We start from the raw sequence: 25679 nt of genomic DNA, 5'->3' as shown, positions 1-25679 counted from the left end.
AAATGTCAACAGGTTGTGCTCAAGTTCACAGTTGTTCAGGTGTAACTTATCACACGAGATATCAGCGTGTTTCAGTAACCACAAACATACAACAAAAACTTCATTTTCAACACTACATCTATTGTATGGATCAATCGAAACCAAACACGTGTCTTTTTGTCAAACAGTTCACTTGTAAACATGAGTTTGAGCTGTATTTACAATAAATAGCACTGCTTGCTTTGATCGTTTGCTCACTGACGTTTAAGCATGGCTTGAGTGTTGAAATACAAGCCACTGTATTTTATGTTGAAAGAATATATGCAAGTTGGTGACAATAGCTTTTGCACATGAATGAAATGTTTGGGATCTGCCCTTCCCCCAGATTCAGTGCTAACATCCAGTGTATGATAGATAGTTAGATAGTGCTGTTGTTTTGAAGTTACCTGCGCAACACAGCATAGGTAGATGTTTTATAAACCACAAATATAAAGACTTGCACGATATAGTTTCCTTAATAATCATTTATATTAAGCAGTTCAAATGCACACACTCACTAGAGGTGCTTGTTTAAAGTTTAGAGATGATCAGTTGAGTTTTTAATTATTTTCTGTGGGCTGGTCTGTGTGGTTAAATCTTTAATCTGGCCCGCTGGATGAAAGTGGACACACATAGGCTCTCCAAAGGACTTTTTTTCAGGATTCTGCTCCCCCTTGCTGAGTTGCTCTCTATCATTGTTTCGCTCCGGCATTAACCACATTCCAGAGCGCCACATCACAGCCGGTCTCCCTCCGCGCATTCCTCTCGCACAAACTAGGGCCGAATTTAACGTTTGCTAAACGCGTCGTCGTCAATCCACGCACTCAGCCAACGTTTTAATCATCGTGAAATCATCAGAGGGGAATTTTACGTTCCTTAAAATCGCTGCAAGGGAGTTCTCGAGGACAATCACGGAAAATCAAAGCGAGAAAATTCCTCCGCGCAGCGCGCCATTGACTGTAAAGACCTTTCAACTTTACAAAAACTGAAATTGACAAACGGTCTCTTGTGTGGAAACTTTGTCACGACGGCTGTATCGCCACAAATCGACAGGCGGGGATCATGTATCGTGACGAAATGACTGCGAAGGACTAAGTAATCGCAAACAGGCTACGATGGCTCGCCTGAGGCGGCGTTTTTCCGTGTAAAAATGCAGTTTGTGCTGTAGTTGACTAGTGCTCCGCGCGCTCCCCCGTTCCCTCAACTCGCCTCACGGTCCGACATGGATGAATACGACGAGGATCCGGGGCGCAGAGCGAGCAAACTGATGGAAAACCTCTCAATATATGACGTTTATCAAGATGGGATGTACGGAGAACCGAACCCCGACATGGAGAAAACTAAGCGAATGAATGGCAGCTCTTCTACGCCCGGGAACAAAGTCTACAGCGCGGCTCCCGTGCGCTCCGTCAACGGAAACCGAGCCTCAGTGCCTCTAGATTTCTGCTCTCCGCAGAGGGAAGCGGTTTATCCTGATCCCGATGTGTACTGCACCAAATCCGAAGTTGCCTTGCCGTGTTACAGCGGCACGTCGGACCGTCTCAGGAGATACACGCACGCGGAGGTGCAGGGACACCGGTACAGCACCGGCTGCGCGTACGACGGACTCGTTCTGGGGAAACAGGTGGCCGTTTCGGGCGCGAGGAGCAACAGCCTGTGTATGAGCAGCCCTGATGGCAGATACACGGCCACAAGCCCTCGCTCCAGCCTGGCTTCATCACACTCATCGCAGGATCAGAGCAAACACACGAGCCCGAGGTCGAGCATCAGCAGCCCGCGCTCCAGCCTGGTGTCTCCCGGACAGGGCGAAGGAACCAGCGTGATCAGCCCGCGCTCGAGCTACGCCAGCACGGCCAGCGACACCAGTAAGCACTCCAGCCCCAGAACCAGCCTCAACAGCTACGACTGCGGCAGCAAACCGAGCAGCAACCGAACCAGCGGAATCAGCATGGGCTACGACCAGCGGCACATCAGCCCGAGGTCGAGCACCACCAGCCCGCGCTCCAGCTACTCCGACTCGCGCTTCACGCCGGCCGGGAGCCATGACCCGGAGAGCGCCGCGGTTCACGGCATCCCCATGGCCAGTCCTCGGTCCAGCATCTGCAGCCAACCCGCTGTGGCGGCTAACTGCGTGGTTAGTCCCCGCTCCAGCATCTCCAGCCACAGCTCCAGGAGCTCGCGGAGCTCCAGGGGATCCATGAGCGCGTATCCCGAGCTCCAGCTGCCCATGCTGGGACCCGGTTTGCCAGAGGACGCGCTGCTGCAGGACTTCACTGAGCCAAACGGCCTTCACAACAACCGCGTGCACCTGCAGACGTTTCCCGTGCTGGAGGAGCCCCAGCAGCAGAATTCAGAAGTCAACATTGGGTTTAACTACTGCAAGGCGGGCGCCGGGGGGCAGCGCTTCAAGCTGCCGTACCAGGTCACTCCATCCCGGGACAGCGGCCCCAGTCAGGCGGAGCGGCGCCTGGAGGCCCTCACCCTGGAGCTGGAGAAAGAGCTCGAGATACACATGAAAAAGGAATATTTTGGTGAGTAGATCCAGCGTGATTTATTTATTTACTGCTAATTATTTTAATACACATCAAGGTCGCAAATGTCAACCTTGTCATGAAGGAAATAAAGTTTTCACCAAAATATTGAAACCCTTTCTAAGTTGTTTGTGAAGGCTTGTATTTTACAATACTGTAAAAATACTCAAAATTAACTCTGTCAAACTATTTGATTTACCAAAGTCATACAAGTGCCAGTTTCACATCTGTCACATCCACAACAGACCGATGGCACACACATAATAAAGCGTTTTTCTCATAAATGCACAAATGTAAAATAAAATAAATATACTTTTTAAATATTTAAAAATAAATATGATAACTCACCCTTTTGATTAGTGTTGTGTCTTTTGGGTCACACAGCTTAATTCACAAATTTTCCTATTATGATACAGAATTTTGATGAATAAAAAGTATATTGTATAATGTCACATCCATAACACGTTTATTTCCCTCAATTTGAGTATAAAACACGTTTACACACGTTTACGTCTAAATCTGTGGTTAGTTTTTTGATAACATAAACAGATGTTTCAATGCATCCTAACATAAACATTCTCTGTGAGTTTATGTGACTGCAAATGTCACATCCATAACTCTGGAATAGCTTAAATCTTTGCTTTTAATCATTTTGCTTAAGTACAAAACTTTACTTTGAATAAACATCCAGAATTGTTGTTTGCAAAGTCATAATCACACCTTGACACATGCAAACAGCCTCCACCAGAGCCAGCACAGAGCAGCCTTTGTGTTGAACTCATTAAAGAGTCATTAGGGTGTGGGAAAACAGGTGTAAATCATGTTTTGTCAATGAATCAGTGTGCTTTCAGGACAGGAGGGTTTGTACTTGAGCACTTTATATGTCTGACACTGATGATGATCTTTGAGAAGGTTAAATCGTCATTAATACACACTTTGTTTCACCCTGAGGCTGTATGATAAAGATGCCCAATGCCAAAAAAGTTAACATTTCACAAGGCATACTGGGATATTTAAGTCTGACTGTCATTTTATTTCTTTAGTGCAATTAAATGCTTAGTATTTGCTCTTTATGGCTCTTAAGGCCTAATGAATTAATATCTGTCATGGCTATTTCTTCTAATCTCCCATAGGTGAAATAAAAACAGACCGAACTGATTTATAAAATGCATTCAGAATATAAATCCAGTAGGAGTATAAAATCAGCCACTCAGATCATTTGGTCTACAGAGATTTTGATATATACTTCAGCACAGTTTGAGACATTATTACGGTCTTTTGGAGCCCAGGAGACAGATGTGAGACCAGACAATCTATAGTTTGAGAAAGAATTGGGTTGTTTTACATCCTGATTAAGTTAAATTTAATATGCTGACAGTATTATAAACACTTACTGTTTTATTTGTTTATATATTAAGTGTGTTGTTTTGATAAAAACACAAGTTTTGCATCCAACTCACGGGGTTTAACTATGCAGGTTGGCGCATGGTGCCAAATGACTACGAATTTTGGCTAAAAAAACTCAGTAACTGGGTGATCTGGCTCGTTTCGCATTGTAACCAGCTGATTGCTGATTGGTTTTGGTCACTCCAGGCAGCACTGGTAGACCAATCACAACAAAGGCTGCTGGTATATCCAACTGGCACTGCCCAAAAAGGACATTGTAGTCAGTGTGCAGACAAACAGTGTTCTTAGCAGCTTGTTTTTTGGCCCGGACCTGGACGGAAAAAGGCAAGTCTTCAGAGAGTACATACTTTGTCTCCCAGTTTGAACGCCACTTCCTGCCAGTGTCCTTCCAAGTCCCGAACATCAGCACAAATGTTCTTTAAAGGCATTCTGAACGTGTATTCTTCTTAGGGAAATCCTAATTTGTAATTAGGCTTATAGTTTAAATCAGGTGAAACAGCAGAAAATGAATAGAGGAATTTAAGACCCCAGAATTCCCATTTATAGGTGTATTGACTGGAGTAAACAATATTTTAACATGTTTGTTTTAGTATCTGGAGGACAATTGCTGCTGGTTGAATAAAACTCAACAGTGTTTAAAAGGGTAGTTCACGCTAATATTGATATTTTCTCACTATTTACACTCAAGTTGTTCTAGGGCTGGGCCGATGAATGATATTATATCGAATTGCGGTAAAATTTATGTCATGTCAATGATAACCTCTGGACTTTTTAACTCTATATTGACCTAAGAGCCAATCAAACAACAGAAATGTGCAACAATGGGAATCTAAAAGTGTGACATTAGAGATATATGGAATTTTTGGCCACCATTTAATGAGCCCTCTCATTTTTGTGGATTCATTCATTGTTTGGGTTCTCTTTTAAATCTGGAAGCATTAACAGCTTATATCGAAATATATATCATTATCGTTCAATATGGAAAATAATTATTGAGATTGCTTTTTTTGACATATCGCCCAGTCCTAAGTGGTTCTAAACTTTTTTACGAATTACTTAAACACAAAACAAAATATTCTGATGAATGTTGGGGGAAAAGCAGCCATTGGCATCCACAGGAGGAACAAAATTATATGGAATTAATAGCTGCTAGGGCTGTTTTTGACAGATATTGGGATTTGCGATATAGTTTTGTAGTCAAGCTTCAGCTCAATAATCTGTATCATAGCTTCTTACTGGTAAAATGCAGTGAGTGTAAATAAAGGAACTGAAAAGATATGAACTTTTCATTCATTCATTTTCCTTCAGCTTAGTATTATTATTAATCGCAGATGTGAACTTACTCAAACATTTATTTTAATTAGTTTTTAAATATTCAGAAATAAAACACATATTTTTCTCTAGAGCAGGTATCTAACACAAACAAAATGTCCTTACCTTTCTGTGAACAAGTTGAACTCAAATTAGGGAGAACTTAATAATTATAATAATACAGAACACTCAGCAAACTAACATGGCTGAAATAACTCTGAAATTGTTCTTTGCTGTTGTTTGCTACTAGATTGAGTGTCGCTGGCAATACTTTCTATCCACTTTTTAACTAGACACTCCTCATATAGCCGCCTGCGGTGCTTTTTTAGGTACTAGTTGATTTATTTCTTCATGCTGTGGCAACAATTCTACGACAGCTCTAAGAAATGACCTGTTTTTGTTTGGTGTCTGTGACTGAAACCAAAATATTCCCATATTACCAATGTCTATTAATGCTTCTGAAATTTCAAACCCCATCACCACACTTGTCCGCGCTTTTCTGTTTGTTTGTTGGTTTTAGTTTTTTATTGTTGGCATACCGTATAGTTTGATTGAGCAGTTCTGATTGGGCAGAACGAAAGTGTGCTCACTCATTTGGCTAGTAAGACTGTCAATCACAGACGGCAGTCACGTATTTGCTCTGGGCAGGGGAAATTGAATAATACTTATTTCATATCGCAGCCTGTTGTGATTAGCTAATGGCAACATTTCAAATCATGATTGCATTTCGATTAATCGCACAGCCCTAAAAGCTGTGATCTTATGTTAGAGTTGTCGCGATACTATTAATTCATGTCATGATACTATGCCAGTTGAAATATCGTGATACCAAGTAGTATTGCGAGACTGTAATTCATAACTCAAATCCATGAAATAAAGAGAATTGTCAGAAATACTATATTTTAGTTGTTAGCATCCGTGACGTCACCTATAGGTTTCTGAACACTGCAAAAGAAGCTACAAGTAGGCGCGGCCAACCGTCGCCCTTTTGTTCGCGCATCATCGCACCCCCGGCGGAATACCAAACAAGGGCAAAGAGGCGGAGAGTGAGCGGAGCTACAGACACCTGCTGGCACTTTGCTTACACCTGGCAGACAGATTTTACTTTGAGAGAAACGCTTGATACTTTATTACCTGCGGCTCGTTTGTGTTCTGACCACATGTGCTTGGCTGTTCACTATATCAATAAAGTGTTTAGTCTTTTTAAAACACTGCTGTAATACACTGAGCCACTAAACATTGTTCTTATGACGTTTTTCTACAGGAGGAAAACGCGAATTACTTCCAAACACTTCAGATGTGTGTGTGTTAGTAAATGCAAGACTATTGATAAGATCCAGCATAACACTGTATGATAACGCTTCAGATGACTGTTCTAGAGCCTACAGCTAATCAATCTGTCACATTCTGGAGTGCTTTACGGGTCTAAAGAAAAATATTAATGATAAATGATCTTAAATAAAACAAATACATTTATAGAGATGGTATACAAGTATATAACTTTACTCACATGGGAAACGGAGGCCACGTGAATGGTTTGTGAGCAAAATTAAGTGCACATATCATCTGATCATTGTAAGAAATAAGTCCAAAAGGCAGCTGACTGTGTAAAGCCACACAAAACAACACAAAAATACGATGAATATGCCGAGATCAGTGGCTAATCTGCCGGATTCAGCTGAGGTGAAGTGACGGCGACCAGCGAGACCTAGCTGTCACTCAAGTGGCCACGCCCTTAATTATGCAAACTTAATATAACCTAATATAAAGGAAATGGATGAGTTATAAAAAAATTCACCCCCTCACAGTTGTCATGGAGGGTAATAAGAGCTATATGAACCAAAATCGTTCTTTGTACCAGGCTGTAAACACCCTTTTTTCTGCTGTAAAGTTGGCCATTCTAACAGTGGGTTCAACTGCAATTTGCTCTATTAAGGAGCCAGGACTAGCGCAATTTTGATGAATTGCAGTTTCAGTTACTTCTGTATTAGCTTCCCGAGGGAGAGCGGGAGGTTGCCGCTTGGTTATAACATGCCTACTTTAACTGAATTAATAACTCCCTTATTATTAAAAAAAATATTTGCACGTCTCTTCACCTAAAATGTATTCAGACCAACAAAAAATACATTAAAATAAAGATACAAATTATACCAAGTGAAATTCGTTACTTATGCTATATAAAGTTTTCAAAAATTGTTTCAAGGTTTCCCGTTGCTCCTTTGAGTTTTTCATCTATTGTTTTTTTTATAGTCTTATCAGGTAAGCATCCAAATGATTTAACAATTTTAGTTCGTGAGTCGTTCTTTTTAAGAGATTGTCACGATTGTTGTAGCTTTTAAATTATATTGACAGAAGCAGAAATGAACAGATTCAGGTTCGAACTGAAGCATCAGAAAACATGCAATAGGCTACCATAAGAGGCCTGAATTCTACACAGTTTTGCAACCTTAGAAGGCTCCATAGACTATTAAAGTAAAATGGTCTATTGCACAAGCGTGTGAGCATTTTAGTGACTTTTCCACATGCAACATTATGTATTGTAGACAGACCGTTAATGACGATACTACCGTTTCGTCACCGCCAGTATTTTGGAGCCATAGTATCACGATACTACCATAGTACCGGTAAACCGTGCAACCACACTTTATGTTAAACAGAAGAAACTCAAACAGGTTTGGAACAAGTGGAGGATGAATAAATGATGACAGAATTTTCATTTTTTTGGGTGAACTGTCACTTTAATCCTAATTGGAATGCTTGTTTAGTAAACACAACTGATACTACACGAGTTAGAACAACACACACATCTTTTCCAGTGATCAAGTTGGGTTTACTTACTAACAAAAGCTTTAGGCCTGTTCTGTTGCATTGTCTCTTGTGTCTCCGTAGCAACAGCGCTTTGTTTTTGATACTGCCTGGAAACACATTTGTACAGATTCTGTTGCAGGAAGTCTAGAGATGGAGGTATGAGTGTGTTTTTGCCTCTGAGGAGCAGGTGATGTTTTTTTTTTTACTGCATGCCGAACCCTCTTTAGTCTGCATTAGTCTGTGTGAGCCCTCTCCGTTACCGTGACAACAGCTCCCCTAAAATCAATCTCGCCGGTTATTCGTGATCTGTCTTTCTGCACTCTTAAAGGGTTAGTTCAACTTAAAAATGAAAGATCTGTCATCATTTTCTCACCGTCATGTCGTTCCAAAACCAATATCAGAATCTTCTCCCACAACTGTCAAGCTCAAAATAAGACAGAACTGCTCTCTAAGTATGTAGTGTATTCATTTTTAGAGGTCAGAAATGTAAGTTATTAATGATTTGCTGCATCTTTCAAGTCTTGTGTGTGATCGTGTGTCATGCAGGAGCCAATGCAGTTTCATTAGAACTGACATAGAATCTACAAAACATCTCCATGCATCATCTTTGAACATGCATGAGGAGTCTATCAGGAAGTATTAAAATAAAGTGCATGCATGGACTATTTTTTTAAACTCAATAGCCCTTAATTATTGCACGTCTTTAATTATTGCATGGTGGTGTCAAAGAATTTCTATGTGTTAGCATTGAAGGATTTATTGTAATATTGCAAAGTTTTTTGAGGGGTTAAATATAAGAAATGGTCACACTGCATGGTTTACTAATTGTGCACACATGTTACACACAGTGCATGTTTTAAATGCTTACATTAAGTAAAGGGACCATATAGAACGATTCTGATGGACCATTTTCACATCTTTAAGGGTTTTTCAGAAGCTAAAGCAGGGTGTCAGGGGGTCTTAAAAAGTCTTAATGTCTTTTAATTTTTTAAAAACAAAATTTTATCCCTTAAAAATTCTTTAACTTAATGAAAAATTGTCTTGTAGGTCTTAAATCATTTTAAACATGTCTTAATTTTTTTAAGTGCAAATAAAGCTATCCAATCAGTCCGACACCCAATTACCAATAATCCATCTCAAAACTTTTTTTATATTTAAGTTTTTTTATTGCTGAAGTAACTAGGCCATTAGAAAAAATCCTTAGTGTTTACCCTGTATAAGTCTACAATTTTTATCTTAATGGTTTTAAACAGTCTTAAATTTGGCTTTAAGAAACCTGCAGAAACCCTGTAAAGTGGAAGTTAGTTAATCTAAAGTGGTTTCTAAGCCAGCTATTATACATTTTACCATGATTTACAGAAAGCATACACAGAAATTAAAAACTTTTTTTTCAATTCAATTCACCTTTATTTGTATAGCGCTTTTACAATGTAGATTGTGTCAAAGCAGCTTCACATAAAAGGTCACAGTAAATAGGAACAGTGTAGTTCAGTTTGTAGTGTTTAAGTTCAGTTCAGTTTAGCTCAGTTCAGTGTGGTTTAATAATCACTACTGAGAGTCCAAACACTGAAGAGCAAATCCAACGATGCGCAGCTCTATAGATCCTGAACCATGCAAGCCAGTGGCGACAGCGGAGAGGGAAAAAACTTCACTAATGGCGGAAGTGAAGAAAAAAAACCTTGAGAGAAACCAGGCTCAGTTGGGCACGACCATTTTAATTTCTCCGCTGGCCAAACGTCTTGTGCAGAGCTGCAGTCTCAGTGGCGGAGGCTGGAAGCTGGCCTCAGCGAAGACTCGTCTGTCCCTGGAGCGTCACAGGAATCAGTCTCATGTTCTCCACTCCTCCATGACCACCACAGTAGCTGCTCGGGATACGGCCCGGTCCAGGATATGGAAACCTTGGGATCATCTCGTCGTTGGTCTTGGATCGAATCAGTGACTCTTTGCAGACATATTTAGAAGAGCCAGAATCATTGATATCGTTGATAACATTTGAATAGACTATTTAAATCTCCAAGCGTCACACCAAGAAGCTTGCTGGGTCGAGGCATTTTTGTGTGGAGTTTGCATGTTCTCCCCGTGTTGGCATGGGTTTCCTCTGGGTATGTTTGTCAACGAGTGTGTATAGGTCTTTTATCCATTTGTCAGCAAGCTTTTAATCATTTAAGATATATTAAATTTGAGTGTGATCTCCTATTGTTTTATATTATTTAACATAAATATATGAGGCACTGAATGACACTGGATATTATTTTACTCATATTTTGAGAATTTATTTGTTATTTATCATTCAAAGTCATTAAAATGAAGTGTCATCACCCCATTTTGTTAATACACCTGAGAAACTCTTGTAATTTGTATGGCCTAGTCTACACTACCTGACAAAAGTCTTGTGGTGGATCCCAGTTGTACGGAGAACAAATAATAACTTGACTTCTAGTTGATCATTTGGAAAAGTGGCAGAAGGTGGATTTTTCTGCTGAATCATCTGTTGAGCTTCATCCCAATCATCACAAATACTGCAGAAGACCTACTGGAACCTGAATGGAGCCAAGATGCTCACAGAAATCGGTCAAGTTTGGTGAAGGAAAAATCATGGTTTGGGGTTACATTCAGTATAGGGGCATGTGAGAGATCTGCAGAGTGGATGGCAACATCAACAGCCTGAGGTATCAAGACATTTGTGCTGCCCATTACATTACAAACCACAGGAGAGGGCAAATTCTCCAGCATTATAGCGCTCCTACTCATACTTCAGCCTCCACATCAAAGCTCCTGGAAGCAAAGAAGCTCAAGGTGTTTCAGAATTGGTCAGCCCAGTCACCACACATGAACATTATTGAGCATGTCTGGGGTCAGATGAAGGAGGAGGCATTGAAGATGAATCCAAAGAGTCTTGATGAACTCTGGGAGTCCTGCAAGAACGCTTTCTTTGCCATTCCAGATGACTTTATTAATCAGTGATTTGAGTCATTGCAGAGATGTATGGATGCAGTCCTCCAAGCTCATGATGGAGTCAGACACAATATTCATTCTGTTTCCACTGCAGCATGACCACACATTCTAGACTGGACATTATTTCTGTTCAAAACTTTTGTCTAAGCAAAGTCAGACCTTACTGTCCTAATGAAATCATTAATAATCAAGGTATGATCATATTTTATTTTAGAAAAAATAAGCGTAATCTAGAGGCCTTTGCCTTTCATATGAGCCACTTCTGATAGCAAATGATCAACTAGAAGTCAAGTTATTATTTGCTGTTCCTAAAACTTGGATAGACCACAAGACTTATGTCAGGTAGTGTAGTTACGAAAAATCACTTTTTATCCATGTTTGTTAAGTTTCTAGATCTTGTATGAAGCTCATCACCTCACACAATTACGAAATATTTAAATCTCTAAACATTTTTACCTCAGTCTGTCAACATATGTTACAACCCAGTTGTGTTGTTGTTTTCTGTGCAGGTAATAGATATGGGATTTGAATGGCAGTGGTAGAAATGTCAGTAGTAGTAGAATAAACCCCCAGTAGACAAATGTTGGCAGGTATGCGCATAAGTGGTTATTAGTTTTTTGATGCAAAGAGAATATAGTACAAATTATAGCTTTCTGAATTTACTTAAGTTTTAAAAAAATCTAAATATTAAAAACTTTTAAGAATTTAAGATGCTGATAGACATACACATCACCTACAGTAGTCAACATTTGAAATGGCTCAAAACCGTTCATCAAAGTTGTCCTAAAACTATTAACCAACGCATATTCTTGCCTTAGGACAATTTTAATAAACATTTTTGATCCACTTCAAATGTTGACTACTGTATATACTCTATAACTGCAGGTTACTATGTTTATATGTAATAACTTTAACTGTTAAAAGCTATTAGTTACTATTTAATTAAAGTTAAGTGTTTCCTCTAGGATTTTTTCCAGCTGTGGCGGCAGGCCTTTTACAGATCTACCAACTGCTTATGGCATTATTTCAATGACAAATGTTGCTAGTGCAGTCGATAACAAGATCGCATTCATGTAATATGAGCATGCAAATCTCTTTGCTTGCTCGCCGATTTCCTCTATTCGTGCACAAACTTCTTGCACACCCTCAAATATACGCTGCTCAAGTGCAGATCTTCTTGTGCACTCTGAAATAATGCTTCTGAAGTGTGGTTTAATGCATTTATGTAGTGTATATTATGTAGTATTTAGTGGAGTATGTCTCCAACATTTATTAGATTTGCTAGGAATATTTATGAATGTCTCCAATAGACCTACAGAGTTTCATTAATGCGTCCTCAAGTAAAGCGAAATGGCTTCAAATGTCAGCAAGATAAAGTCATTGTATGCAGAACCACAGACCTTTATCTATAAAATATAATTATGGAAACTGTGTTCATCTTAACTGAAAGCTACGTCATGTTTGCTAGCCTCATGCATTGCGCAGCCCTGTCAGCCAGTCAGTTAGTCAGCATGTCACCTTAAAGGATTAAACAAATAACGCACGATGTTATAATTCACTTACGTTTTAATACGTTTTCGTGCGATTAGAACCCGCTATTTTAAAAAAACAACAACGACTGAATGTTTTGAATGAGAAGCTTTAATGTAGCTGTGGCGGGATTTATTTTGGTGTGGCACCCCGCCATGGAAGAATGAATGTAGTGGAAACCATGAAGTTATTAGCAACTTATAAAGTAAATAAACTAATAACTTCACCTTTACTTAGTTTGATTGTACTGTAATAATGTGCACCTTTTGTAAAGCTGATTTAAAACAATGATTATTGTGAAAAGCACTGTACTTGAATTGAATTGAACTGATGACCGTTAAATGCGTCATGACAGTCTTGTGAAAAGGGTCCATATAAACAACTGAGGAAACGCATCATTGCAGTCAGTGAAAAGGGCATAATAAGTTCAGATTTTTGAGAATTAATAGCTTAATATTCCTTCATTAATTTTATTTTGGAATTCTGAAAAACTGTGTGCAAATGAATTTAATTTTTGAGGTGTAACAAATAATAATGCAAGACTAGTTGAGTTTGCGTGGGATCTTGCGGGAGCGATTAGTGTGGCAATGGGGCGGCGTTTCAGCACCAGACTCTTGGCACAGACTGTTTGTCTCTGCAGCCAGACACAGCTGCTGGGGGTCAACACTGATCACCTGCTTAGAATAACAATGATCTTAGTCTGCACATGTGCACGCAAACACCCACAAACACTGACCCAAGCTGCGCTGCAACACTCCACAAGTAGCTTTGCTTTTATTTGAGTTTCTCAAAGTAATCTGCTGGATGTTTTCTGGCGACCGCGCTTTAGCGCTGAATCAGCTGACCTCTGACCTCTGTGTATCCACACAGTCATTCGGGATTCAGTGTCTGGTTTAAAATAAACACACAATGAGACTTTGCTCGCTGTTGCTTCCGTTCTGAGAATTGTTTTCTGCTCAAAGTCTAGCTACAGCTTGTTTTTGCATATTTGTCTCAGAGATTTGGATTTAGTGTAAGGGAGATGCATTTAATATGTTTTTTGGGTTGCATAGTTATTTTCAACGATTTGGTTTGTGTGTATTTAATTGTATTTAATTATTTCTTTATTTTGATCCACCATTTTTTTTTTAGCGTAGAACTTGATTGTCATCCAAAGAAAACAATAAGAGTAAATTTACTTAACAGCTATTTCTGGCTTTTTCTTTACACAACAACAGAATTTTATTGGCCTAAAAATGCAGCTTTGAAAATGGGTATTTACAGTGCACCAAAAAATTGTTGTACACGTGCATATTTCATATTGAGTGTAGGCATAAGCAAGTACTTAACTTGAGGATCATAGTCAGTGGTGCCTGGAACTGCTATATAGGTGTTTATGCTGGGGATGCTCAGATCAATCGGCCGGAGATCGCTATCGGCCTATAATCACAATTTATGACTTGATCGTTACTCCCCAATCTCACCGATTTACAAGTTCACACACAGAGGAGATGCACATGTTAGATGATTGTCCCATCATTTGCTATGTTTCTAAACTGCATTGTCAATATTTTTTCCTACCAATTTTTTATCTGTTTACTCTATTTTGTTCTGTTATAAGAGACATGTTTTAGGAATTATCTGGAACATTACTTATTTATTTTCATAGGTAAGGAGAGATCTCCACTTAAGTATCATACTTCGAATAAAAACATGCTTTATGCATAATAATAATAATAATACCTTACATTTATACAGTGCTTTTCTGAACACTTAAAGCACTTTACACATTGGGGGGAATCTCCTCATGCACATGGATGACGCGACGGCAGCCATATTGCGCCAGACCACACACCAGCTGATTGGTGGAGAGGAGACAGAGTGATTAAGCCAATTATTATATGGGGAGGGTTAGGAGGCCATGATGGATAGAGGCCAGTGGGCAAATTTGGCCAGGATGCTGGGGTTAAACCTCTACTCTTTTCGAAGGACATCCTGGGATTTTTAACGACCACAGAGGGTCGGGACCTCAGTTTAACGTCTCATTCGAAAGACCGCCGCTCACTGAGCAGTATAAAGTCCCTGTCACTCTACTGGGGCGTTAGGACGAACACAGATCGTCGGTTGTGCGCCCCCTGCTGGTCTCACTAACACCACTTCCAGCAGCAACCTAGCTTTCCCATGTGGTCTCCCATTCCCTGCTTAGCTTCAGTGGGCGACCATGTGAGAGTTGCAGAGAGCTAACTGCCAGCAAATTATAAAGCATGATGCATCAGAGTCTGTACTCGATATTGGCCAATCACCATGACAAGGAATCAGTACTCTCGGAATCGGTACAACTGTGTTGGCTGCAACAATCCTGATCGGAGCATCCCTAGTGTATGCCTAACTAAAATAGAAAATGTGCACCGAATACACCAACATTGTTATGTACAATATAAGAGATTTCATTATACATCATTGATAAGATTATTACAAACAAGCTTAAAGTAACGTGTTGTTATCTGCCTAAATATTGCTCTTGGTTTCATTATATCTTGCTATTCGTTTGGTATGCAGTGGTAGACTATTAATTTAGTTTACATTAAGTCAGATTTAATTTATTTGGCTGTGAATTGAATGGCTCAGGACATGGAAAAAGAATGGTAAATATTGGTTGTCAAATGTTATGGTTAATGTAATGGTTGTTGGAGTTAATGTCAAATTCTGTTAAACCATGGCTGATCACAAAATGGAGGGATTTCACACACTGAACTGAATCAGAATCAGAAAAAGCTTTATTGTCAGGTATATTCATGCAAATGAGGAGTTTGTTTTTGTGACAGGACAAAAAACAGATGAATATATTTTAAAAATAGAAGTAGTGAATGCAAATATATAAATTGACAAGGGTATGTACAGGTATATTACTATATACAACATTATATGTGCAAGCTGAACTGCCACTCTAGGCAAAAGACGATCACACCGCCCTTAACCCGAAAGTGACCCGTTAGCTAAGTGAGGAATGGGGGGGTTGAGTGTCGTGGATGAAATTGATGACCGGGGCGGGGGGATATAACTGAGGATGCGGGTGGTGAGGGAGGTGTCGCGGACTCCGCCCTCTCTATTCTGCCGCCATAGGAGCAGATTTAACTGCTGAGGATGCGGGTCGTGAGGGAGGTGTCACGGACTCCGTCCTCTCTATTCTGCCGCCATAGGAGCAGATTTAACTGCTGAGGATGCGGGTCGTGAGGGAGGTGTCACGGACTCCGTCCTCTCTATTCTGCCGCCATAGGCGCAGATATAACTGCTGAGGATGCGGGTGGTGAGGGAGGTGTCGCGGACGCCAACCTCTCTATTCTGCCGCTCTAGGCGCGGATATAACTGCTGAGGAGACGACGCGGGTGGTGAGGGAGGTGTCGCGGACGCTGCGCTGTCTATTCTGCCGCTCTAGGCGCGGATATAACTGCTGAGGACGCGGGTGGTGAGGGAGGTGTCGCGGACGCCGCGCTGTCTATTCTGCCACCTTTATGCACTGCTCTGAGTGTGTGTTCATGGTGTGTGTGTGCACTTGGATGGATAAATTGCAGAGTACAAATTCTGAGTATGGATCACGACTTTAAATAAAGTGAATTTAGAGTGAAAGTATGTCAGTGAATCTGTTTATAAACGGGCTTGTAAAAGCAAAACTGTTTTGCACACGTTATTTCAATAATTCACTGCAAAGAACAATTGGACATCTTAACGTTATTATAACAATAAGTCAGTTTTTGATATTGTGGGGGGAGAATTTCCATATTGTAAATAAGATATATACCCCATATCTAAACTAGACAGAAATGTCCTGTCTATCCGTTTGTTTGAGCAAACTTTGATTTTTCCGGTGAGCATGTGTGGTTCATACATAAATTAAAGTATAAATAAGTATAGACTGTAAAAATGCAGGGTTTTACACAAATCATTCTTGTTGTTCCAACACAAATCAATTAAGTTAAAGCAACAAAAGCGGATTGAACAAAACTATTAAGTTGTCCCAAAAAATCTCAAGAATTGTGTTGTTTCAGCTCATTTTAAATAAGTAATTCGAACAAGTAGCAAACATTGTTTTTAGAGTGTATGTGTATATGAGCAGAATATCTACAGACCAAAATATTAAGCTATTTTGAACTATGACCGCAGCACAAGCCATTGAAATGAATGGGTTTCATAGAGCAGCGATTTCTGTATCTAGTGTGAAAGCCTCTTCAGACCACGTACTGAATATATGGCTGGAGGGAGAGTGAAACTAGCATAGCCTTTTTTTGTGGCTCTTATTTTTACCCATTTTTCTGTTTTGGTCAAAAACCAAAAATGCAATTAAAAGTTTTGTGGGTCAAAACTCTGTGCATTCCTACAAAACTTTTCAAGAAAGTGCATTGTTGTTTTGTAAACAAAAACACTTCATAATCTTGACCTTGTGTGAACCCAAACTTTCCATCTGCATCTGAAGCAGACTGCAGTGCTTCTTTGACGGGCTTTAGAGGAAGTGGTACCAGTCTGTACCAGGTGAGAGGAGTGTGTGTGTGTGTGTGTGTGTGGAGGATGAGTCTTGTTGAGTTGCCAACCCTCCTCATTTCCTCATTACATGTGTGTCTCTCGCTTCTGTTTACAGTCAGCAGCACATTTTTGCACAGTTTTGAGTGACATACTGTATAATTACTGATGTTTTCGATCAAGCATCACTCCTCTATCTCATACTAATGATTAATGAATTTGAGCTAAACGGTAAGCATTGTACTTTGTGTTGTTCACACTGTGCTCCAGACATGAATGACTCCTAAAAGAGAAGTGCTGTGCTGTTGCTGAGTATGATTTTTGTCATATTTAAACAGTATAAAAATAATTAGAAACTTGACTTATTGAAAATAAAAACCTAATTTCATTATTTACTGAATATATTCCTTATTTTTCCACAAATTCTTTTAATTATTTTGAATGATGGATACTTTTAAGAACCAGTTTAATAAAAAATATAACACAGGCAGCACAGTTGCTGGTTTGACTCCCGGCTGGGTCAGTTGGCATTTCCGTGTGGAGTTTGCATGTTCTCCCAGTGTTGGCGTGGGTTTCCAAAGTCAAGTCCAAACACATGCGCTAAAGAATAAACTAAATTGATTAAACTAAAATGGCCGAAGTGTATGAATGTGTGTGTGTGAATGAGTGTGTATGGGTGTTTCCCAGTACTGGGTTGCGGCTGGAAGGGCATCCGCTGTGTAAAACATATTCTGGAATAGTTGGCGGTTCATTCCACTGTGGCTACCTCTAAAAAAGAGACTAAGCTGAAGGAAAATTAATGAATGTCATTTTGTTAGGGACCATTTTGAAAACTTGTTCCCCAAATTTGTTTGAAATAGTCTTGATTGTGTTTTACTAGTTATATTCAGTTTTAGTTTTCAAAGTGTCTGATTAATTAATAAATAATGACACTTGTACTATTTAAAGCATTGTATTAAAGCATGATTTTTTTTTATTAAAAAAGGATTCTTGAATTATTTCTATTAGACCACAATTTAATATTTCTATTTCTATTATTTAATTATAAAAAAAAAATTAAGTGTATATTTAATTATATATTAATTCATTATATGTTTTGTGTATATATATGTGTGTGTGTGTGTGTGTGTGTGTGTGTGTGTGTATATATGTGTGTGTGTGTGTATATATATATATGTGTGTGTGTTTATATATAAATGTGTGTGTGTATGTGTATTTATATGTGTGTATATATATATATGTGTGTATGTGTGTATATATATATATATATATATATATATATATATATATATATATATATATATATATATATATATATTTATTTATTTATTTATTTATTTATTTTTAATTATTATTATTTATATATATTTATCAATGTGTGGAGTTTGCATGTTCTCTCTGTGTTGGCGTAGGTTTGCTCCGGGTGCTCCGGTTTTCCCCACAGTCCAAACATATGCGCTAAAGAATAAACTAAGTTGGCTGTAGTGTATGGGTGTTTCTCAGTGTTGGAATGCAGCTGGTAGGGCATCGGCAGCTAAAACATATGCTGGATAAGTTGGTGGTTCATTCCACTGTGGTGACCCCTGATTAATAAAGGGACTAAGCCGAAAAGAAAAGGAATAAATGAATGAATATTTAATTATCCTTTAGTGATAAAAACCTGTCTAATCAAAATAATTCATGAAATTTCAAGAATTTTATGATTTAATTTCTTTTTACAAGAACTGGTTCCTATTAAGTCATGCAGAATGACACATTTGAGTTTTAGATATTATAATCGCTCTACAATGAGGTTAACAGCAGGTTTAGTCTGATCTGTGCTGAAGTCATCTGAATGTGTTAATTAATCACCATTGAGTTAGTCGTTCTAGGATATTCATCTGTTTATACCAATTGTGAAATTTCGTGAAACCACAGCAGAAAGTAATGCTAACGTAAGGAGCATTCACGAGTTCACACTTGCAATAGTTTCAGAATAAAGCGTATTTGGCGTGCTGTCCGGGGAGAGGGCTCTGAGCTCGGGGAGACACCCAAACTCGAGTTATTCCTCTTATCAGGAAACGGAGAGGAATTGGGATTCGAGCGAAGTATCTAGCCCGGCCCCAGAACGCTCCCCTCGGGATTGTAATGCTTAAGAGGTGAGGTGACGGGGTGGTGGAGGGATGCTAAAGTCGTAAGATGCTGCAGATAAGACAGCTTTGGTATATATAGGGGTTTGGTCAAGAACTGATTGGATAATAGAATAATTGTCAATGACGTATTTGATATCGAAACTTCTGCGCATGCTCCTCCCCAAATTTGTTTATAAAACATCACATGCAGAAGGTAAGACCTTGACTAGATATGCCTACTAGACAAAAAAGATCAGCAACTAACTAAAAAAAAGCCATTTTATTTTTTAAGATAATTGAGAATTATTTGGATGCTCTCATTTTGTCTTGCATTGTTTTTTTTTTTTTTTTTGCATTTTATTATTTTATGAAAATGGTATTTAAAAAAAAAATAGTGCATTTCTTTTATTTTTATAATATTTTACACAAATTTACATAAAATCTAATTTAATTAAATTCTGTTTTATAATTTAAAAAAAAGAAATTCTGTTGTGAAAAGTTATTAATTAATTAATTATTTATTTAAAAAATCATATTTAATAAATGCACAATGTTTGGCAGTGTCAGTGTGTTGTCAAGTTAAATTAAGTTTAATTAAATTCTTTTTGTGCATGTCATTTTGTCTTGCATTATAAATTTTTGTAGAATTTTTATTATTTAATGTTTATGTATTTTAGCACATTGTTTTGTTAATTGATTTTTAGGTAATTAGTTTTTGTAAAATTAAAGATAATCTATTTTAAAAAAATATTTATCAATTAATTATTTAAAATAAATAATATTTAAAGCATTCGCAATGTTTCCAGATTCGGTGCACTGAAAAAAGTGTTGCATGCAAAACTGTTGCAAACAATTTATTTGTGTTGAATTTAAACAAACAAATTAAATTGAGCAATGTTCAACTTAATTTGTTTGTTTAAATTCAACCCAAATAAATTGTTTACAACCACTTAACGTAAAAAAAATGAGTAAATCCAAGGAATCATCTTTAAATAATTTTTTTCAGTGTGTGTAGTCAACATTTTTGTTTAGATTTATATTTATTCATTAAACAGACGCCTTCATTCAAAGCGACGTAACACATGAAACTGTTTTGGCCAGTTGTTGGTGTGGATAATATCTGTTTATGATTGTGCTTTTATTATTATTTATTTATTTTATCATCATAGCTTTTCATTGTGCAGCAGTTGTGGAGGTTTGTACAGCCACACCTCTCAGTCGTATCTGATGTAGAAAATACGATCCCCTGCTGGGACTTACACAAACACCATTAGATCAGAAGTGCTGCATTGTGGAACATGAAATTCCCTCTCGATGATGCTATAATTATCTTGATGAGTTAACCATTGAGTCACCGAGAGCTTATCTGATGAGTGTTTCTCTTCTGTTTTCATACGCACCAATGAGTTTTATGTTAATTAAGCAACTTTTCTCTTTAATCATTAAGGACTGAATATATCTTTGTGTCCTTTAGATGTATGTCGATATTCAATATATTGTGAAAACGAACATGCAAAATATTGATATTGTGGGGACTTCAAATGCCAGAAAATAAAATAATTATTTATTATTTAGACTTTTACAGTGTTTTTTAATGCTATTCAGATTGCTGTATTGGCAGTGGTTGTTATTAACAGCACTACATGCTTGAATACTTAATAAGCTATTTATTTTCAAATGTAGTTTATTTTCCTACAACATTGAAAATTCAGTGATTATTTATAAGCCTTTTGTTGATTAACTCTGTACATTAAGGTTCTATTTGTTTTTATAACAGTTAAAGATGCTGTATGTAAGTTTTTCACTCTTCTATGGCATTAAAATAGCGTAATATGTTTGCAGATATTTTAGAAACATGCTAAGTGAACATACTAGGGCTGCATAATACTGGAAAAAATAGGCATTGCAATACTGTAATATACTTTGCGATATGAATACAATTTCATCAGATAATTTTGTATTTTTCTTTGGGACGAATTCATTAAATGATATTGATTGTGATGATTTTGTAGGGGAGCAAATAATGCATGAAATATAATAAAACATTTCAAATTGAGTACTAGCAAGTAAGCTAAAAAGTACATCATGATTAGGTTTAGGATTAAAAGCATAGAGCGAAGATATAAGTGAAATAAAGAGTGCTTTAGGGTTTTCTGGTGTGTTAAACATTATTCAGAAATTAAATAAGTACGGTTTTCACTGTAGAAGTAATTCATTCATTCATTCATTTTCTTTTCGGCTTAGTCCCTTTATTAATCTGGGGTCCACACAGCGGAATGAACCGCCAAATTATCCAACATATGTTTTACACAGCGGATGCCCTTCCAGCCGCAACCCATCACTGGGAAATCCATACACACTCATTCGCACTCATACATACACTATGGATGATTTAGCTTACCCAATTCACCTGTACCACATGTCTTTGGACTGGTGGGGGAAACCGGAGCACCCGGAGGAAACCCATGCCAACACGGGGAGAACATGCAAACTCCACACAGAAATGGCTCTAACCAGCGACCTTCTTGCTGTGAGGCGACAGCACTACCTACTGCGCCACTGTGTCGCCAAAAGTAATTCAATTAAATAAATATTTAAAGTTACAAACTGTAGACTCTCCTGTGCCTGAATGCATACCTAAAAACACAGACAGATGATAAACTTTCACTTTATTATGGTTAAACTCTTCAGTGACTCCACAAATCTCATGTGTTCTGAACTGTGGCTTCTGTTCAACTATAATCCCAACATATAAACTCAACATTGCACATCCTGGACGCGCGCATTGCGATATCGATGATGAAAAGAAATATTGTGCAACCCTAGAACATACTTAATGCTAAAGTCAGTTATTCTTCTTTGAAAGTGTGTGTTCAGTGTCAGAATGTCTGTCTGTGTTTTGGTTTTATTTTATTTTATTTATTTTAGCACACCTGGTTGCCAACACACCATATTACATTTCAGGCTGCATCAATGTATATACGGCCGTGACCAAAATGTATGGCAATAAATGTAACGTAAAATGGTATTCAAACTCCCATTGGTAGCATTTATCACTGAAAAAAGCACATAGTCAGTACCTGAGGTGATTGTTGTCATAGTAGATTTGGAGCCATGAGAAATCTAAATCTAAAATAGAAACTTCAGGTGATGGTTTGGACATGAACTCCTTTAATATGGAAAAGATTCCTTTTGTTGCATGTAGTGTATGCTCAATAGTCAGCCACTCTCCTGTTGGTGTCGTCAATCAGGCAACCTGCATTTCTATGTGGTCGTAACTGGGTGGAAATGTATTCCATACCTAGTGCAACAACTGGGTGTCAATAATATACTGCACCTGTAATTTAGCTAAAGTCTGTGTATAGAGCTGTTCAAATCAATTATGTTTAGATCGCAATATATATGTCAGATTTCAATATCGTACAGCCCTAAAATAAATAAATACATAAATAAATAAATAAATAGATAAATAAATAAATTAATTAATAAATAAATAAATAAATAAATAAATAGATAAATAAATAAATACATAAATAAATAAATAAATAAATACATAAATAAATAAATAAATAAATAAATTAATTAATTAATTAATTAATTAATTAATTAATTAATTAATTAATAGATAAATAAATAAATACATAAATAAATAAATAAATAAATAATCAAATAAATAAATAAATAAATACATACATACATACATACATACATACATACATACACACACACATACATACATACATACATACATACATACATACATACATACATACATACATAAATAAAGTGCTGGCAGGGAAAGAGTTCAATGCAACAAGAAAATCTGATACCACCAGAAGCCTTGGGTTTTATCTAACAGTTTTGGAAACAGACTTTCCCGAAAGCCTGAGTCTGGTTATCAGGTTGTTGATAAATTGACGTGGGCAGTGTCTGGTTGGCTGGTCATTGGTCAGGGTGATGATGATGATGTGCTGATGACCTCACTGTGACCATGTCTAGGTGCCGACTGTGGCCCGGGCTGGAATGTGACCCCAGCGGAGGCCATCTTGAGCAAAAGTCTGCAGGCATTAGTGCTGCTGACTCACTCTCCCATGATGCCAAGCAGTTGATGTATAACTACTGAGCAATGACTGATGAACTTTTAAACTTTAAATCACTCTTAAATCCCTCTTTCCCACAATCTGTGTTTATTTAAGGCATAATTTAAGGCAAGAATTGCTATTTGTTTTTAAAGCAAGTTTAAAAGGGGTAGTTCACCCAAAATGAAAGATTCTGTCATTATTTACTTATCCTTTATTTGTTTCAAGAGTTGAACACAAAAGAAGATATTTGGAAGAATGCTGAAAACCTGTAACCATTTACTTTCATAGTGTTTGTTTTTTCTACTAAAGTAAGCTTAGTCCCTTTATTCATCAGGAGTTGCCACAGCGGAATGAACCACCAATTATTCCAGCAAATGTTTTACACAGCGGATGCCCTTCCAGCTGCAACCCAGTGCTTGAAAACACACACACACTCATACTCTACGGCCAATTTAGTTTATTCAATTCCCCTATAGCGCATGCATTTTTACTGGGGGAAACCGGAGCACCTGGAAGAAACCCACACCAACACGGGGAGAACATGCAAACTCCACACAGAAATGCCAACTGGCCCAGCCGGGACTCAAATCAGCGACCTTCTTGCTGTGAGGCCACAGTGCTAACCACTGAGCCACCGTGTCGCTCCTTATTAGTTAGATTTTATATATTAATAGTTATATATAATTAATATAATAATCATTAATGATAATTAGAACAAAATTACTATATATTCGTTTATTTATGTTACTTTAGACTAATGTTTTATTTATTAATTATTATATTTATTAGAATAAAATAATGAATATGATAAATATATATGAGAATTTATATATTAATTTAATTCATAATGGTTTTAATGGTTTTAAAACATCTTTCAAACTCTTAAATTAAAATTGTTGAAGACTATTGAAACCATTTTTGTGAGGGTAATGTGTGTGTGTGTGTTTGTTCTCCTCCAGGTATCTGTGTAAAGTGTGGTAAAGGTGTTTATGGAGCGAGTCAAGCATGCCAGGCGATGGGAAACCTGTATCATACGAACTGCTTCACCTGCTGCTCCTGCGGTGAGTTTCTACACACACACACACACACACACACACTCCTGTTGGTTTTATGTGTCTAAAGCATATCCGTTTTGTCTAAAGCATGAGTGTTTGGTATCAGCAGAAGACCATTTAGTCTTTCGGTCCGACGATGACTGTACAGATAATATTCCTGAATTATGTATTTAATTAAAACATGCATCTAAAATTGAAGAATTATGCATTTAATTAGACTTAATAACACTCATACGTGTATTTAGAAGTATGCTTGTGAAGTATACATGTGTATAAAAGAATAAAATAAAATCTGAAATCTTAAAAAGAATATAAAATGGTAGAAATATGTAGAAAAAATGCAGTTATGCTTCTAAAATGCAACAATTGTGCATCTAGAATGGTATTAAAATGCATTTAATTAGAATTATATATTTATATTATATATAACTTATTATATACAGTTGAAGTCAGAATTATTAGCCCCCCTGTTTATTTTTACCCCCAATTTCTGTTTAACAGAGAGAAGATTTTTTCAACACATTTCTAATCATAATAGTTTTAATAACTCATCTCTAATAACTGATTTATTTTATCTTTGTCATGATGACAGTAAATAATATTTGTCTAGATATTCTTCAAGACATTTCTTAAAGTGATATTTAAAGGCTTAACTAGGTTAATTAGGTTAACTAGGCAGGTTAGGGTAATTAGACAAGTTATTGTATAATGATGGTTTGTTTTGTAGACTATCAAAAAAATATAGCTTAAAAGGGCTAATAATATTGACTTAAAATGGCATTTAAAAAATTAAAAACTGCTTTTATTCTAGCCGAAATAAAACAAATAAAACTTTCTCCAGAAGAAAAAATATTATCAGACATACTGTGAAAATTTCCGTGCTCTGTTAAACATCATTTGGGAAATATTAATAAAAGAAAACAAAATTAAGAGGGGCTAATAATTCTGACTTCAACTGTAAGCTGATGAAATATGCATCTAAAATTAAAAACAAATGAAAGAGACTTTATTTATTTGTATTTTAATAATAATAAAATAATAAACTTTATTTTTATTTAGTGCCTTTAAAAGTAGCATCTCAATAATATATTGCTGCACAATATATCGTTTCAGCATCGAAATTGCAATGTGTGCATTTGCAATAGTCACATCGCAGCATCTGCAATGTAGAGTTGGGATTATTATTGTTGATCAGTAATGAGGAATGTACAGTGTTTACATTTTACATTACATTTGATTATTCAATAATAGGGGCAGGACAAAATAGCAATATGCTTGAGGTGGTGCTTCTCGTCTCGTAATGGCGGATCGAACACATGTCAATGTTGCAATCCTAAGAAATATATGTGCTGTTAATAAGTGAAGTTTCACAAACTA

At 37.3% G+C, this 25679-nt stretch overlaps 1 protein-coding gene across 1 annotated transcript in view; it reads left to right on the top strand.

Moving 5' to 3' along the window:
* Positions 1-1016: 1016 nt before the first annotated feature.
* The window catches only part of wtip (WT1 interacting protein), an 88201-nt gene continuing 63538 nt past the window's right edge, over positions 1017-25679 (top strand). The window contains exons 1-2 of the mRNA XM_056478456.1: positions 1017-2549; positions 24207-24308. Of these exons, the coding sequence (XP_056334431.1) occupies positions 1241-2549; positions 24207-24308 (1411 nt within the window). The 5' untranslated portion in view covers positions 1017-1240. The remainder of the gene's footprint in view (positions 2550-24206; positions 24309-25679) is intronic.

Source organism: Danio aesculapii, chromosome 18, assembly GCF_903798145.1.
Source record: "Danio aesculapii chromosome 18, fDanAes4.1, whole genome shotgun sequence".
NCBI classification, from domain to species: Eukaryota; Metazoa; Chordata; class Actinopteri; order Cypriniformes; family Danionidae; genus Danio; species Danio aesculapii.
This window is presented reverse-complemented; position numbering and strand designations above follow the sequence as displayed.